The sequence below is a fragment of the Rhinoraja longicauda genome, chromosome 7 (genome assembly GCF_053455715.1).
Source record: "Rhinoraja longicauda isolate Sanriku21f chromosome 7, sRhiLon1.1, whole genome shotgun sequence".
Lineage (NCBI taxonomy): Eukaryota > Metazoa > Chordata > Chondrichthyes > Rajiformes > Arhynchobatidae > Rhinoraja > Rhinoraja longicauda.
The window spans coordinates 68,116,669-68,134,170 of record NC_135959.1 but is presented as its reverse complement, the minus strand read 5'-3'; the positions used below and the strand labels follow the sequence as shown (position 1 = coordinate 68,134,170).

The window sequence follows — 17,502 nt, the reverse complement described above, 5'->3', positions numbered from 1 at the left end:
CCAGAGATCTGCTCTGACATTTAGACTTTTAAGAAGTTGAGTACTGAAAGCCATCAAACTAATGCATGTTCACCAGCTTACCACTTATAAATTGAGGTATATTTTGAAATTACTTTGCTAATCTTCTTTAAGGATGATGTTCTGTAATGTCCTGCCAATTATGCTGAGGTGTTTTTTTAAATAGAAGTAATCAGTGTGTGAAACTGAAAAAATTGAAAACTTTTCAGATTTTTGCTTTCACTAAAGCACAATGATCATAACTACTCACATTGCATTCGCTAAATTATCTGTATTGAAATTTAATTTCTGAGATAAATGATTTTGAGCCATCTTATACCAGGGATCAGTTTGAAATGCAGTGGGAACCCGAGGGTCAGGAGGTGGGGGCAGTGGTGGTAGCATAAGTTGCCTGTGTCGTGAAGTTCTTTGATTACATGTAGCCAAATGTTTAACTATTTGTGCTTCTGTGTTTCTACTCCTGTCCCCAAAGTGGTTAACAAGCTTGACAAATAATAAGAAATTTGACAATGTTAGAGGATTGTTTATCATTAACTTTATTAAACTGCAATGTACTTAAATGTCAACAATGTTGATAAAAGTAAACAAAGATTGAAATATGATGGCTGCAAGATATTGTGTTGTAACTAAGAAACATTTTGCTAAATATTTTTTTTCTTCCTCAGGTTTCTTTTGAAGACTCAATCTCCAGTTATTTTTGTCATGCTAATATTTCCAGTAAAGAAGATATACATTTTCTTACGTTGAAGCTTTAACTTCATGATGGAAGTTTAAATATCAACAGGCATATACCTTTTTTTGAAGGAGCTTTGTTTCTGTTCAGTTACAATTTTTCAGGAAGGCCTCTTTTTAAGTGAAACTGTCAATTTTCTGCTCAATTTTTGTAATTCTATTCCTTGTAGGTTTCTTTATATAGAATACCATTGAGTCACATCTCCTGTATGTCCTTTCCTTGCACCAATTTTTCACCTACACTCTTGTGCCTATACTACGTCCTGCCCACCTCTGGACTCAAACCTACCTGGGTATGCTTCAATCTTAAAATTGATTCCTAGTTTCATTCATTTTAGCTTTGAAAACCAGCAACAAAGCTCCTCCCGAAGAAAGGTATGCCCCCTTTCTTCAAAACAATTTTCATGAATATACTTCAAAATCAAAGTTTCGGCCACTTTAGAATAGGTGGAGATCAAGAACTGCAATATGACCTGTCTTCAGAACTTTATCGTATTTCAACGTTTGCTAAATTCCCGGCAAGTGTTTTGATATCAGAAAGGAATCTTGCACGTGCTGGATTCTATTACACCAATGTAGGTGACAAGGTATGCTGCTTCTGTTGTGGGGTTATTGTTGAAGACTGGCAACTGGGAGATAATGCTGTTGAAAGGCACAAAAGGAGTAACCCAGAATGCAGTTTCGTTAATAGCCTACGTTTGGGCATTGACTGCCCTTCAAGTCACTCTCAATTTTCTCTGTCAAGTGGTTCTTTTTTTCACTCTTCTCTTTATGAAAATGGAGCATCATCTGACTTGTACTGCAGTAATCTTCCTGATCCAGTGGCCACCAGAAGTGTGGAAGATACTTCTCATCAATTGAGATATCCTCAATACAGTGTTGCTATGTGTCGTGAAGAAACAAGACTTCAAACTTTTCAGAATTGGCCATCATATTCTTCTTTAATGCCAGCAGAGTTAGCGAAAGCTGGGTTTCATTATACTGGGGAAGATGATAAAGTTGCATGCTTTGTCTGTGGTGGAAGATTAAGTAACTGGGAACCTGGAGATCGTGCAATAACTGAACATAGGAGACATTTCCCTTCTTGCCTCTTTATTTTGGGGAATGAGGTGGGTAATGTTCCCATGAATAATTCAGAATCACAAAGATCAAATCAACATGCAGTTCTGCATCCAAGACATCCCGAAATGCAGTCTTATGATACTCGTCTACAGACATTTTTGAGTTGGCCAGTTAGGAATTTTATTCAACCTGAACAGCTATCTAGAGCTGGTTTCTACTATGTCGGTACGTGCGTTTTATTCCTATTTCACTCAATGACACTAAAGTGGGTATGTGCTGATGTAGATAGTGAAGATGATTGTCAAAAATTGCAGCAGGATCTTGAATGATTGGGCAGGTAGGCTCAAGGAATGTTGGCGATATTCAATACAGAGAAGTGCGAGGTCTTGCATATTGGGCAGCCTAACAAAGGCAGGATCTGCACAGTGAATGGCAGGGCTTTGTAGAGTGCTGTAGAGCAGAGGGATCTAGGAGTGCAGGTATATAGTCCCTTGAATGTGGCATCTTGGGGCCTGAACTATAGGAAGATGTTGAGCTGGCTAAGGCTTTATTCCTTGGAGAGCAGGAGGATGCAGGGTGATTGATCTTCTGGCGGTGTACAAGATCGGAATAGATCGGGTAAATGCACAGAGTCTTGCCATGGGGAATCGAGAATAAGAGGACTTGGGTTTAAGTTGAGGGGGGGAAAGATTTAATAAGAACCTGATGGGTAACCTTTTTCCACACAGCATGGTGGGTATTTGGAACTCGCTGCCGGAGGAAGTACTTAAGGCAGGTGCCATCATAACATTTAAGAGACGTTTGGACAGCTACATAGGATAGGTTTAGAGGGTTATGGGACAAGAGTGGGCAAATGGGACTATTGTAGATAGGACATGTTGGTAGGCGTGGGTAAGTTGGGCCGAAGGGCCTGTTTCCAGACTTTATGACTCTTTGGCACTGTTACCTGAAGACATTAAATAAAATTGTAACTCAGAGGAAGTACTGAAGCTAGTTTATAAATGGAGCCAAATAAATTGTTGGGCTGCTTTGGGGATTGTGTGATGGGAGTGCAGTGGGAGAAATCAGACTGATCAGAGGATCAATTAGAACAGAAGGTTAATTGCTGCCTTCCTTTATTATGGCCTGCTCCACCATCTTTTTAAAGAATAAAATTATCTGGCTTGAGTACTGAGGTATTTAATACTTGTGTCTTAAGATGCCTCATGTCATCATTGACTCCTCTAAGATTGGCTGTAGCAATTGATTGCTGGCTGCGTCTATTTCCCTAGACCAGCAACAGTGAGATGGGTAATGTTCCCATGAATAATTCAGAATCTCAAAGATCAAATCGACATGCATCGAGATTTTATTGTACCTAGCATGATTAGAATTGAGTCATAGTGTCATAATCACAGAGCTTTACAACAGGCCCTTTGACCCCAACTTGTCCATGCTGACCAAGTTGGCATACTGGGCTAGTTCCATTTGCTTGCATTTGGCCCATATCCCTCTAAACCATTCCTTATCCGTACATCTGTCCAATGTCTTTTGACAGTAGTAATTGTATCTGTTTCTTTTGCTTCCCCCGGCAGCTCATTTCAGATACAGACTACACTGATTGGAAAAGGTTGACCTTAATATCCTTCTTAAATCGCTCCCCTCTTACCTTAAGCCTATGTCCTCAAGTTTTGGAACCCTCAATGCTGGGGGAATTAGACTGAAACATTCACTTTACCCATGCCGCTTATGATTTGGTATACATCAATGAGGTTGTCCCTCAGCTTGTAGCCTCCAAAGAAAAATGTCCTAGTCCATCTGGCATAGTGATGCAGCAGTAGAGTTGGTGCCTTACAGCACAAGAGACCTGGGTTTGATCTTGATTACGGGTGCTACCTGTACAGAGTTTGTATGTTCTTCCTGTGACCACCTGGTTTATTCTGGGTGTTCTGGTTTCCTCCCGTTCAGGTTGTTGGTTAATTGGCTTCAGTAAAAATTTGCGCTGTATTGCTAAGAATAAACTATCGTAATCCAGCCTCTCCCTTTTGAACACAATACTTTAAGTGTGTTCTCACCAATGACTTGTACAGTTGTATCACGATGTCCCAACTTCACTATTTGTTAGCCTGCCCAATGAAGCCAAGCATGCCAAACATCTTCTTCACCCAGTCCATTTGAACCACCACTTTCATGTGTAACTATATGCTCATTTTGTGTCTGGTTCTCACACTGAAGAACAGATGTTCATCATCCTGTAATACATCAAATTAAATGTTAGATAAAATAAACTGTTCAGCTACTCAATTCCATTTCTAAACTGCCTTCATCTTAGTATTTTGTTCCTTGTTTTTTTAACATTTTCCTGAAAAGGATGAAAAATTTGTATTTGGAAGTAATCTAACTCAATTAGTGATATTTTGGATCACCAGTAAATGAAGTTGAGAATAATTGTATTTAAAAAAAATTCAGGTCAGAATGACGATGTGAAATGCTTTTATTGTGATGGTGGCCTGAGGAGCTGGGAGGCTGGAGATGACCCATGGGTGGAACATGCAAAATGGTTCCCAAGGTAAATTTTCAATGTTGAAATGTTTGCTATTTTCTGAATAAGATGAGAAAAAGGTCTGCTTGTGTACAAAATGGATGCCCATACCAGCCTGACCCACCGATGGATATAAAGTATCCGATCTGAGATCTGGCAGTTTATCCATGTCACTATGATTGTTGGAATCTTAGACATGCAATTTACGTGTAGTGATATTAGGTGGGCAATCTTTATCTGGATCAGGTCATGAGTTACGCCATTGTAGCATGGTTTGACCCAGCTTCAGGTCTAAACCCGACACGTGGTCAGGTTCTGATCTGGTAGCCAGGCTATGATAATTTTTATACTTCACATTTCTGTTACAAATACTCAATAATTGAATTGAGCCAAAATATATGTGTGGATGGGACTGATTTATGAGCATCGGCTGGGGTAATGGGAGGGAAGGGTATTTTTGGTTTGGGGGTTTTACTTCTCTAGTTCATTGGTATCCCATTTTCTACATGAATATTCAAGCTGTTGTTCACAGACATATTGTTGCTGCAGTGCATCTTATTTACACGATGCATTAGCCAAGGGTGCTTCAACAGCATCTCCCAAACCCACACCTGCTCTTAGCTGAAGAACAAGACTTGTAGCTTCAGCAACACGGGTTCGATCCCGACCTCTGTGGTATGAGGTGTGCATGCTCTCAACTGTGATTGTTGCAGATTCCTCCCATGTATTAAAGGCATTTGCCTTGATGGATTAATTGGCCCTGATGTTATTGATTGGAAGAATCATACATAGATACATAGACAATAGCTGCAGGAGTAGGCCATTCGGTCCTTCGAGCCAGCACTGCCATTCAATGTGACCATGGCTGATCATCCACAATCAGTACCCCGTTCCTGCCTTCTCCCCATATCCCTTGATTCCACTAGCCCTAAGAGCTCTAGCTCTCTTTGGAATGCATCCAGTGAATCGGCCTCCACTGCCTCCTGAGGCAGAGAATTCCACAAATTCACAACTCTCTGACTGAAAAAGTTTTTCCTCATCTCAGTTCTAAATGGCCAACCCCTTATTTTTAAACTGTAACCCCCTGGTTCTGAACTCCCCCAACATCAGGAACTTGTTTCCTACACCTAGCATGTCCAATCCCTTAATAATTTTATATCTTTCTGTAAGATCCCCTCTCATCCTTCTAAATTCCAGTGAATACAAGCCCAGTCGCTACATTCTTTCATCATTCTGACAGTCCCGCCATCCTGGGAAGTAACCTTGTGAATCTACGCTGGACCTCAATTAGAAGAATGTCCTTCCACAAATTCGGAGACCAAAACTGCACACAATACTCTCACCAGGGCCCTGTACAACTGCAGAAGGACCTCTTTGCTCCTATACTCAACTCTCGTTATGAGAGGCCAACATGCCATTACCTTTCTTCACTGCCTGCTGTGCCTGCATACTTACTTTCGGTGACTGACGTACAATCACACCCAGGTCTCATTGTACTTCCCCTTTTCCTAACTTGACACTGTTCAGATAATAATCTGCCTTCCTGTTCTTGCCACCAAAGTGGATTACCTCACATTTATCCACATTATACTGCGTCTGCCCACTCACCCAACCTGTCCATGTCACCCTGCATCCTCATAGCATCCTCTTCACAGTTCACACTGCCACCCAGCTTTGTGTCATCTGCAAATTTGCTGATGTTACTTTTAATTCCTTCATCTAAATCCTCAATATATATTGTAAATAGCTGTGATCCCAGCACCGAGCCTTGTGGCACCCTGCTATTCTTAAAGGGACCCGTTAATCCCTACTCTTTGTTTCCTGTCTAACAACCAATTTTCTATCCATGTCAGTACCCTATCCCCAACAGAATGTGCTCTAATTTTGCCCACTAATCTCCTGTGTGGGACCTTATCAAAGGCTATCTGAAAGTCCAGATACACTCCATCCACTCACTTTTCCTTGTCCATGTTATATCCTCAAAAAATTCCAGATGATTAGTCAAGCATGATTTCCCCTTCAAAAATCAATGCTGACTTGGATTGATCCTGTAACTGCTATCCAAATGCATCGACTCCAGCATCTTCCAGTCAGGTTAACTGGTCTATAATTCCCCGCTTGCTCTTGCATATTTTCCTAGGTAGACACAAAATGCTGGAGTAACTCAGCAGGTCAGGCAGTATCTCGGGAGAGAAAGAATGGGTGACGTTTCGGGTGCATATTTTCTTGTTTAGTGTGGGAAAAATGTCATGTCAGCTGAACCAGAAAGACCGATTTGAAGATATTATTTTAAAGTGACACTTATGTTGGGGTGATCAATAGACAATAGGTGCAGGAGTAGGCCATTCGGCCCTTCGAGCCAGCACCGCCATTCAATGTGATCATGGCTGATCATTCACAATCAGTACCCCGTTCCTGCCTTCTCCCCATACCTCCTGACTCTGCTATCTTTAAGAGCTCTATCTAGCTCTCTCTTGAAACCATCCAGAGAATTGGCTTCCACTGCCTTCTGAGGCAGAGAATTCCACAGATTTACAACTCTCTGACTGAAAAAGTATTTCCTCATCTCCATTCTAAATGGCCTACCCCTTATTCTTAAACTGTGGCCCCGGTTCTGGATTCCCCTAACATTGGGAACATGTTTTCTGCCTCTAATGTGTCCAATCCCTTAATAATCTTTTATGTTTCAATAAGATCCCCTCTCATCTGTCTAAATTCCAGTGTATACAAGCCTAGCCGCTCCAGTCTTTCAACATACGACAGTCCCGCCATTCCGGGAATTAACCTAGTGAACCTACGCTGCATGCCCTCAATAGCAAGAATATCCTTCCTCAAATTTGACCCAAACTGCACACAGTACTCCAGGTGCGGTCTCAACTAGGGCCCTGCACAACTGCAGAAGGACCTTTTTGCTCCTATACTCAACTCCTCTTGTCATAAAGACCAACATGCCATTAGCTGTACCTGCATGCTAACTTTAAGTGACTGATGAACAAGGACACCCAGATCTCTTTGTACTTCCCCATTTCCTAACTAGACACCATTCAGATAATAATCTGCCTTCCTGTTCTTTCCACCAAAGTGGATAATCTCACATTTACCCACATTAAACTGCATCTGCCCACTCACACAACCTGTTCAAGTCACCAATGCATCCTCATAGTATCCTCCTCACAGTTCACACTGCCTTTGTGTCATCCGCAAATTTGCTAATGTTACTTTTAATTACTTCATCTAAGTCATTAATGTATATTGTAAATAGCTGGGGTTCCAACACCGATCCTTGCGGTACCCCACTAGTCACTGCCTGCCATTCTGAAAGGGACCCGTTAATCCCTACTCTTTGTTTCCTGTCTGGCAACCAATTTTCTATCCATGTCAGCACCCTAACCCCAATACCACGTGCTCTAATCTTGCCCACTAATCTCTTCGGTGGGACCTTATCAAAGGCTTTCTGAAAGTCCAGGTACACTACATCCACTGCCTCTCCCTTGTCCATATTTCTAGTTACATCCTCAAAAAATTCCAAAAGATTAGTCAAGCATGATTTTGCCTTCGTAAATCCATGCTGACTTGGAACAATCCTGTTAACGCTATCCAAATGTTCTGCAATTTCTTCTTTTATAATTGACTGCAGCATCTTCCCCACCACTGATGTCAGGCTAACTGGTCTATAATTTCCCGTTTTCTCTCTCCTTTCTTTAAAAAGTGGGATAACATTAGCTACCCTCCAATCCACAGGAACTGATCCTGAATCTATAGAACATTGGAAAATGATCACCAATGCGTCCACGATTTCTAGAGCCACTTCCTTAAGTACCCTGGGATGCAGACCATCAGGCCCTGGGGATTTATCAGCCTTCAGTCCCATCAGTCTACCCAACACCATTTCCTGCCTAATGTGAATTTCCTTCAGTTCCTCCATCACCCTAGGACCTCTGTCCACTAGTACATCTGGGAGATTGTTGGTGTCTTCCTTAGTGAAGACAGATCCAAAGTACCTGTTCAACTCGTCTGCCATTTCCTTGTTCCCCATAATAATTCATCTGCTTCTATCTTCATGTTTTGTCTTAACTATTTTTTTCCTCTTCACGTACCTAAAGAAGCTTTTACTATCCTCCTTTATATTCTTGGCTAGCTTACCTTCGTACCTCATCTTTTCTCCCCGTATTACCTTTTTAGTTATGTTCTGTTGGTCTTTAAAAGAGTCCCAATCCTCTGGCTTCCCGCTCATCTTTGCTATGTTATACTTCTCCTTTATTTTTATACTGTCTTTGACTTCCCTTCTCAGCCATGGTTGCCTCTTACTCTTAGAATCTTTCTTCCTCTTTGGAATGAACTGATCCTGCACCTTCTGTATTATCCCAGAAATGCCTGCCATTGTTGTTCCACCGTCTTCCCTGCTAGGGTATATTTCCAGTCAAATCTGGCCAGCTCCTCTCTCATGCCTCCATAGCCTCTATTGCTCAACTGCAATACTGACACTTACGATTTTCCCTTCTCCCTCTCAAATTGTAGATTAAAACTGATCATATTATGATCACTACCTCCTAATGCCTCTTTTACCTTGAGTTCCCTTATCAAACCAGGTTCATTACACAACACTAAATCTAGAATTGCCTTCTCCCTGGTAGGCTCCAGTACAAGCTGCTCTAAGAATCCATCTCGGAGGCACTCCACAAACTCCCTTTCTTGGGGACCATTACGAAGCTGATTTTCCCAGTCTACCTGCATGTTGAAATCTCCCATAACCACCGTAGCATTACCTTTGCGACATGCCAATTTTAACTCTTGATTCAACTTGCACCCTATATCTAGGCGACTGTTTGGGGGCCTGTTGATAACTCCCATTAGGGTCTTTTTCCCCTTACAATTCCTCATTTCTGTCCATACTGATTCTATGTCACCCCTTGCAAAGGACTGAATATCATTCCTTACAAACAGCGTGACCCCACCCCCTCTGCCCACCTGTCTGTCTTTTTGATAGGTCATATACCCCTGAATATTCAGCTCGCAGCCCTGGTCCTCTTGCAGCCATGTCTCTGTAATTCCCACAACATCGAGTTAAAACGAGATGGTAGTGCACATTTATTCAATAATATTTTTTCCACCATATTTTAACTCTTTAGTAAATCCTTTAGTTCTTAGATTTTTAGTAACTTTCAAAGAATAGGATTATGTTCTCTCCTGTTAACATCTACTCCTCTATGATTTTAACTTATCTGTATATTATCACTTCAGGTGTGAATATCTTCTCCAGGAGAAGGGACAAACATTTGTAAATCAGATTCAGGCAAGGTTTCCAAATCTACTTGATTTCCAGGTAACATATCGCTTCAATGAATTAAAAAAGGTGTATTCAGTGTCTACATCTGTACTTTAAACAATATATTCAAAAAAATTAATGTATCACCATTTCCTTTTAAAGCTGCAGTCCAGTTCTGATGATATTTTGGAGGAAACTCAAACATCAGGTAACTATAAAACATTCCCAAAACAGTTTGAAGAAGTAAAATATTTTCTGCTATTTTTTACTCCAGATTGCTAATCCCCGTATTTGCTAACCTTCAAACATTGTACTATTATATGCACTCATATAACTATACTGTACGAAAATGGGTCCTTCGGCCCAACTCATCTATTTAAACCAAGCTTCTCAACAGAGCTATTGCACTTGCCTGAACCTGGCCCATATCCCTCCAAACCTTTCCTATCCCTGAACCCATCCAAATGTCTTTCAAATGTTGTCTTTCACCTCCTCTGACACATTCCCTATATGCACCATCCATTGTATGAAAGGGTTGCCTTTCAGATTTATTTTAATTTTTTCCCCTCCTTTATGCCCTGCAGTTTTGGATTCCCCTACCCTGGAGGAAAGACTGTGGCTATTTGTCTTATCTATGACTTTCATGATTTTATATCCCTCTATAAGCATGCCCTCTATAAGAGGGCAGACTCCTGCCCTCTTATATCCCTCTATGGTTACCCTTCAGCCTCCTATGCTGTCGGGAAGAAAGATGCAGCCTATCCAGCCTCTCCTCATAACTTAAATCCTTTAGATCCAATAACATCCTTGTGAATCCTTTTTGCGCCCTTTCCATTTAATGACATCCTTCCTATAACAGGGCGAGGAGAGCCTTACACAGTACTCCAAATGTAGCCGTACCACTGTTGTACAGTTGCAACATGATTTCCAAAAATCTATACTAAATACCTTGACTGATAAATGCAAGCATGCCAGATACTGGTCTGTACCTCAAAGATTGGTCTAAAGAAGGATCCTGATCTGAGATATCGTCTGTCCATTCTCTCCATGGATGCTCACTGACCTGTTTTGTTAGTGTGTTTCCTTTCCGTAACCTGCTACATTACAGCTACACAACTAATTAACAGAGGCTTTACACTCGAGTCTTGGGTTCAGCCATTTTAATTCAGGATCACTTGGCTACAGCCTCCTGGGTAATATATCCCCGGTACTGCACCACCGGGTGCGCTATTCCCATAACATCCCCCTTTATTTACAAAACAGATATGTACAGGAACTTTACATGTATAGCCATAAATTAAATTCTTCCATGGCATCTTATTTCACTGAGTCCAACATTTCTCCAACAGTCCATTTTCCAACATGCCTTTGACAATCCATTTCCGTGGTAGCTTCCAAATTTTCCTCCCTTGGATCTGCGACAGTTCAGTGCTCGGAATTATCTAAACTTTGAACAACACATGTCTGGTTCCTCATTCCCTTTCCCTTTTTATTTATTAATTTGTTTGTTTATTTATTTAGTTTTATTAGCCATTACCACTACTTCTACATAAAAAATGCATATCAAACTATAACTGAAAATATAACATTAACTTTTTAAACATAACCTAATAGCCTTTACATCTATATTCAACTACATGTACAGGCCCTATCCTTATTTGGGCACATAATCCTGCAGATAGCGTGGTTTTCGAACGCATCTACCAGATCTTGTCAGGGTTTGATGCTCCCTGGGGACCGGTGGTCGGCTCATAGGTCGATTTTCTCGCTCCGGTTCAGGCAACGTCACCAGGTCATCTAGGTCAACATCAACGCGATGAAATGGCTCGTTGGTCTTCCTCAGATGGTCTCGCTCCAGTTCAGGCGACGTCACCAGGTCATCCAGGTCAACATCAGTGCGATGACATGGCTCGTTGATCTTCCTCAGATAGCGCCGATTCAGACGATAGATGACGCCGTCCTCGGTTCTGACTTCATAAGATCTGGGTTGCGCAACACGGCCTACAACCACAGCCTTCCTCCAGGACTGATTTCGATCATCGGTCGGCTTCACTCGAACTGGATCGCCCGCTTTCAGGGGAATCAGATCTTGAGATCCTCTGTTGTAGTAATCTGCTTGTCTGTCTCTAGCTGCTCTCAACTCATCTCTTACTTTTTTCGGAATTTCAGGTTTGAGCAGCCTCCGAGTAGTCGGTACAATGGTCCTGGTACGTCTGTTCATCAATATTTGAACTGGACTGCTACTCATGCCAGGTGTTGGTGTGTTGCGAAAAGTTAGTAGGCTCAGGTAAGGGTCAGCTCCGGCAGCCTTAGCCTTCCTCAGCAATGACTTCGCAACTTTCACACTGCTCTCCGCCTTTCCATTACTCTGTGGATAATAGGGTGATGTGCTCGTATGTTCAAACTGCCACTTCTTGGTAAATCTCTTGAACTCCTCAGCTGTGAACTGTGGCCCATTATCTGTGATGAGCTGATCTGGTATTCCATATCTTGCGAACTGGCCTTTGATTTTATGGATGACATTCACTGCCAGTGTTTTCTCTAGATAGTCTATTTCCCAATATCCTGAGAAATAGTCCACAGTGATCAAATAGTTCCTTCCATCCAAGTGGAACAAATCTGCACCCACCTTCGCCCATGGTCTCTCTGGAATTTCATGGGAATGCAGCGTTTCTTTTGGTTGCTCTTTCCCTTGAGCTTGACATGTCTCACATTTTTGTATGAAGTCCTTGATTTCTGCACTCATTCTGGGCCAGTGCAGACATTCTCTTGCCCTTAGACAGCCATTCACACCAATGTGGGAATCATGTACTCTTGTGAGCATGTCGCGTCTCCTGGCTTTAGGGATGATTACTCTCTCTCCCCTAAATATGAGGCCATCTCCAACACTCAGCTCGTCCCTCACATGGAAATAGGAGATGAGCTCTGGGTCAACATCCTTCTTGTTCTCTGGCCAGCCTCGTTTGATCACCTCTTGCAGTTTCTGCATAGTCTCATCTGTTTTTGTTGCATTCCTTATGCCATTTAGCAGAGGCTGTGCTATTGGGATGTGCCTTGCCAGGTTTACAGTCTCCAGTTCTCTCATGGTCTTGTCAGTCTTGCCAGTCTGAATATATGCTCTGCTCAGCGTGTCTGCAAGCTGCATCTCCTTCCCTGGTCTGTATCTTATTGTCACATCATAGGTCTGCATCTTCACCAGCATCCTCTGCAATCTCTTTGGTGCCCGATGAAATGGTTTTGTGGCGTCTATCTCCAGTGGCTTATGGTCTGACTGCACATTCACTGGCCTTCCATATGTGTACACATGGAACCTCTCTAGACCAAACATCACTGCCAGCAATTCTTTTTCTATTTGTGCATATCTGGTCTCTGCATCCGTCAGGGCCCTGCTGGCATAGGCAACTGGATGACCCTCCTGCATCAGCGCCGCACCAAGTCCAGTTTCTGACGCGTCGGCCTGTACTGTCAGCTCCTTGGATGGATCATAGTATCTGAGTACTGGCTTGGCAGTTACTAGCTTCTTTATGTCCATCACCGCCCTGTCATGCACCTGTGCCCACCACCAAACGACATCCTTCTGTGTCAGCTTGCGTAGCGGTTCACATAGGTCGCTTAATCCAGGAAGGAATTTGCTCAAGTAGTTAACAATACCAATAAATCGCTGAACTCCTTGGACATCCTTTGGGTAAGGCATCTGTAGCACGGCTTCTACCTTCCCTGGTTTCAGTCCTGCAGCAGAGACTCTATGTTCTATGAAAGTGACTTCCTTCACCTTCAGCTTTGCCTTCTCTTTCTGTTAGATTGTCTTTCTGAGCAGAAACATAACAATAACTCCCAACTAGTAGAATCATAATTTAATTGTATTTAGCTTCTATCCCAGGAGCATTAATTTGGAGTATAAATAATTTTGTCTCATAATTTCACTATTGAACATCTTAAGTCTGTTCAACACTTTTCCAAAATGCTATAATGGACAGCTCTAATTATTCATCTTGAATAATGGCTTTCAAAGGGTTTAAATTGTCGAAAACCTTTTCAATATTTTCAATTTGATTTTAGCTCGTTTTGAACCTGGGGAAGATCGTACAGAAGATGCAGTCATGATGAACACACCAGTTGTTAAGGGAGCAATGGAAATGGGTTTTGGTCGAAAACTTGTGAAGCAGACAGTCCAAAGAAAAATAGTCACAAATGGCGAGAATTATAAGTCTGTTATAGAATTAGTGACTGACTTATTGAATGCGGAAGATGATGAAAGGCAAGAAGACAAAGAAAGGAAACTGGAAGAGATGACTGAAGGTATACTATTGAATGTTGCTTGCTCTTTTGTTGGTGCTATGGTTATAATGACAGAATATCACATTACCAGAAAGCTGAATCCCTTATATCCAAATGTCAAGCTTATTTCATCATAATTTCAAAACGTATGTATCATTTGATAAATTGAGCATGGTTAATATACTAAAGTGTAATGTGCAATACACTTGAGCAGTTCTGTGGTATGTTCAGCTGATTTTCCGATTTGTTTGTCACAGTGGTGTGCATGGAAAATAGACCTCAGAACTGTATGACCATTCCTAGTCTGGAAATATATTTCCTGATCACCATTAAATGCTGCCGTTTTTATCCATAATTCCATATGCAAATGAGGAATCAAGATTCCCCCATCAGCCTTGCATTATGAAGGGAACATTGTTTTGATTCCCTGATTACGTTTCCATCCCCACCTACCACGTCTTAAAGGACTTACCCATGTAACTGCAGGAGTTGCGATACCTGTTATTTTCTCTTCCCATCATCCATAGACCCAACCACTGTTCTTACCTTTTCCATTAACCCATCCCTCCCCCAACTGCTACTGAAAAATTATTTTTTTCTCTCATTCCCAGTTCTGACAGAAACGTTAACTCTTTTTCCGCAGATGCTGCCTGACCTGCTTGATGTTTCTTGCTCTTTGATTTTATTTTTTGATTTCTAGCTTTGCAGTTTCATTTTGCATTTCATGACATTACTGTCAAATTCTAGCCTTGTCTTAATCGACAATGCTTGGGCCTCAAGTTATTGAACTCTCCTTAGCAGCTAGAAATTCCCCCCACCCCGTAAACATTCCCTCCACCCCGTAACATTCCCTCCACCTATTACAGCCACAATATGCTATTAGGGAAATAACTGCTCAAAAATCCATGTCTAAAAGTTGCTTTTGAGAGCAGCTTACTGATATAATTTCAATTGGCACTTGGCTATGATTCTGCAAGGAGTGGTGCATTGGAAAATTAAGCTGGTCAATAGTACATGTTGGAAACAATAAGCCTGACTTCAGTGGTTGGTCAGATTTTAGAGTCCATTATTAAAGATGAGGTTTCCAAGTACTTAGATGCACATTATAAAATAGGCTGATGTCAGCATGGTTTTGTGAAGGAGCAATCTTGCCTGACAAATTTATTGGAATTTTTTGAGGAAATAAATAGCAGGATAGTCAAAGGAGAGTCAGTAGAAGTAGTTTACTTGGATTTTCAGAAGGCCTTTGATAAGGTGCGGCTGCCAAAGAAGACGAGAGTCCATGGTATGCGAGGGAAAATATTAGCACAGATAGAAGATTGGGTGAATGGAAGAAGGCAAAGAGTGGGAATAATGGGAGCTAACTGTAAGCTGCCTTTATGCACGACTATTCGCATACCTCGGGTATGCAATCAAAGAATTTCACTGACTTGTCACATGTGAGAATAAAGCATTCATTCATTTTCTGGTTGGCTGCTGGTGACTAGTGGTGTTTCACAGGGTCTGCTACTCTTGTTGGGTCTGCTACTCTTCATGTTGTACATTAATGATTTGGATGATGGAATTGATGGCTTTGTGGCCTGGTTTGAGGATAATATGAAGATAGGTGGAGGGGCAGGTGGTATAGCTGAAGCAGGGAGTCTCCAAACTGATTGGGACAGGTTGGGAGAGTGGGCAAAGAAGTGGCAGATGGAATACAGCGAAATGAATTTCTTAAGTCACAGGACCAGAATTGGGCCATTTGGCCCATTGGAGTTGAGATCCCCCCCCCGATGAAGGAGCTTGATTGCCCCGACGAGGAAGGCTCGCCGCCGGCTACGGGATTAAGATCATCCCGTCAACGGAAGGTTAGAGCCCCCGACCGCTGGAGGACAATGAAGGGAGAGATTGAACTTATTTTTCCACCTTCTATCACAGTGAGGAATGTGGAGGAGTCACTGTGGTGGATGTTCATGTTAAAATGTATTTTGTGTGTCCTGTTGCTTTTTATTGTTATGACTGTATGGCAAATGAAGTTCCTCGTATGTTGCAAAACATACTTGACTAATAAAGTTTTAATGTGATTGTGATTTATTCTGCGACTAGGCCCTCTCCCACGAGTGGAAGCATCCTCTCCACATTTACTCCATCCAGGCCTTTCACGGTTCAGTAAGTTTAAATGAGATCTCCCTCATCCTTCTAAGCTGCAGTGAGTTCAGACCCAGAGCTGTCAAAAGCTTATCATACCGTAATCCATTCATCTCTGGGATCATTCTTGTAAACCTCCTCTAGACCCTCCAACATCCCTCCTCAGATATCCTTGTCCTTTTTGAACCTCCATGAGGCACACGCGAGGGATGCAGTGCTCTTCTTCACTCAAATATGCCATATGCTTTAATCGTGGCATTTTGAGGACCAATTTACCAGAGGCAATAAAGGCCATCTTCTGTGTCCTCCTATCTTGTCATAGAGTTGTGCAGGAAGGGAGTAGACCTTTTGACCCGTTGTGTCCATGCCAGCCACCAAATACCCATCTATACTCATCCCAATTTGCAGCACTAGCCATATCTCCCGTGATATTTCATATACTCTAAACACCAATGAATGAATTGCCTCAGCCAGTAGTCCAGATTTCAACAACCCACCAGCTGAACAAAATCCTCCTTCAGTGAGTATAGGAGCAAAGAGGTCCTTCTACAGTTGTACCGGGCCCTGGTGAGACCGCACCTGGAGTACTGTGTGCAGTTTTGGTCTCCAAATTTGAGGAAGGATATTCTTGCTATGGAGGGCGTGCAGCGTAGGTTCACTAGATTAATTCCCGGAATGGCGGGACTGTCGTATGTTGAAAGGCTGGAGCGATTGGGCTTGTATACACTGGAATTTAGAAGGATGAGGGGGGATCTTATTGAAACATATAAGATAATTAGGGGATTGGACACATTAGAGGCAGATAACATGTTCCCAATGTTGGGGGAGTCCAGAACAAGGGGCCACAGTTTGAGAATAAGGGGTAGGCCATTTAGAACGGAGATGAGGAAGAACTTTTTCAGTCAGAGGGTGGTGAAGGTGTGGAATTCTCTGCCTCAGAAGGCAGTGGAGGCCAGTTCGTTGGATGCTTTCAAGAGAGAGCTGGATAGAGCTCTTAAGGATAGCGGAGTGAGGGGGTATGGGGAGAAGGCAGGAACGGGGTACTGATTGATAGTGATCAGCCATGATCGCATTGAATGGCGGTGCTGGCTCGAAGGGCTGAATGGCCTACTCCTGCACCTATTGTCTATTGTCTATTGTCTATTTCTGCTAAGAAAAAAACATTTCTTACATCTATCTGATTTGCGCCCCTGTACTTTTCAGCTCACCCGTGAATTTCTTTCAGGATACGTTACTAAAGTGTTCTCCATTCCATCATATTTTGCACCATTTCGAGAACTAGAATATAAACCAAGGATGTAATGCTGAGGCTTAATTAGGCGCTGGTCAGATCACATTTGGAATATTGTGAGCAGATTTGGACCTCGCATCTGAGGAAGGATGTGCTGGCTTGGCAGAGGGTCCAGATGAGGTTTAGGAGAATGATCCCACTGATGATTGCATTCACGTATGAGGAGCGTTTAAAGATTCTGGGTCTGTGCTCGCTGGAGAAAAAGGG

The 17,502-nt window shown here is 42.2% G+C and overlaps 1 protein-coding gene across 4 annotated transcripts in view; it reads left to right on the top strand.

The window, feature by feature from the left end:
- birc2 (baculoviral IAP repeat containing 2) overlaps nucleotides 1–17,502 on the top strand; it is a 37,117-nt gene that overhangs the window by 6,551 nt on the left and 13,064 nt on the right. For 3 of the 4 annotated variants that reach the window (XM_078402793.1, XM_078402792.1, XM_078402791.1), the window contains exons 2-7: nucleotides 684–2,037; nucleotides 4,261–4,360; nucleotides 9,575–9,656; nucleotides 9,762–9,807; nucleotides 13,659–13,898; nucleotides 15,963–16,025. In XM_078402793.1, coding sequence (XP_078258919.1) covers nucleotides 1,128–2,037; nucleotides 4,261–4,360; nucleotides 9,575–9,656; nucleotides 9,762–9,807; nucleotides 13,659–13,898; nucleotides 15,963–16,025 — 1,441 coding nt within the window. In that variant the 5' untranslated portion in view covers nucleotides 684–1,127. The remainder of the gene's footprint in view (nucleotides 1–683; nucleotides 2,038–4,260; nucleotides 4,361–9,574; nucleotides 9,657–9,761; nucleotides 9,808–13,658; nucleotides 13,899–15,962; nucleotides 16,026–17,502) is intronic. The other variant, XM_078402794.1, reaches the window with a different exon arrangement.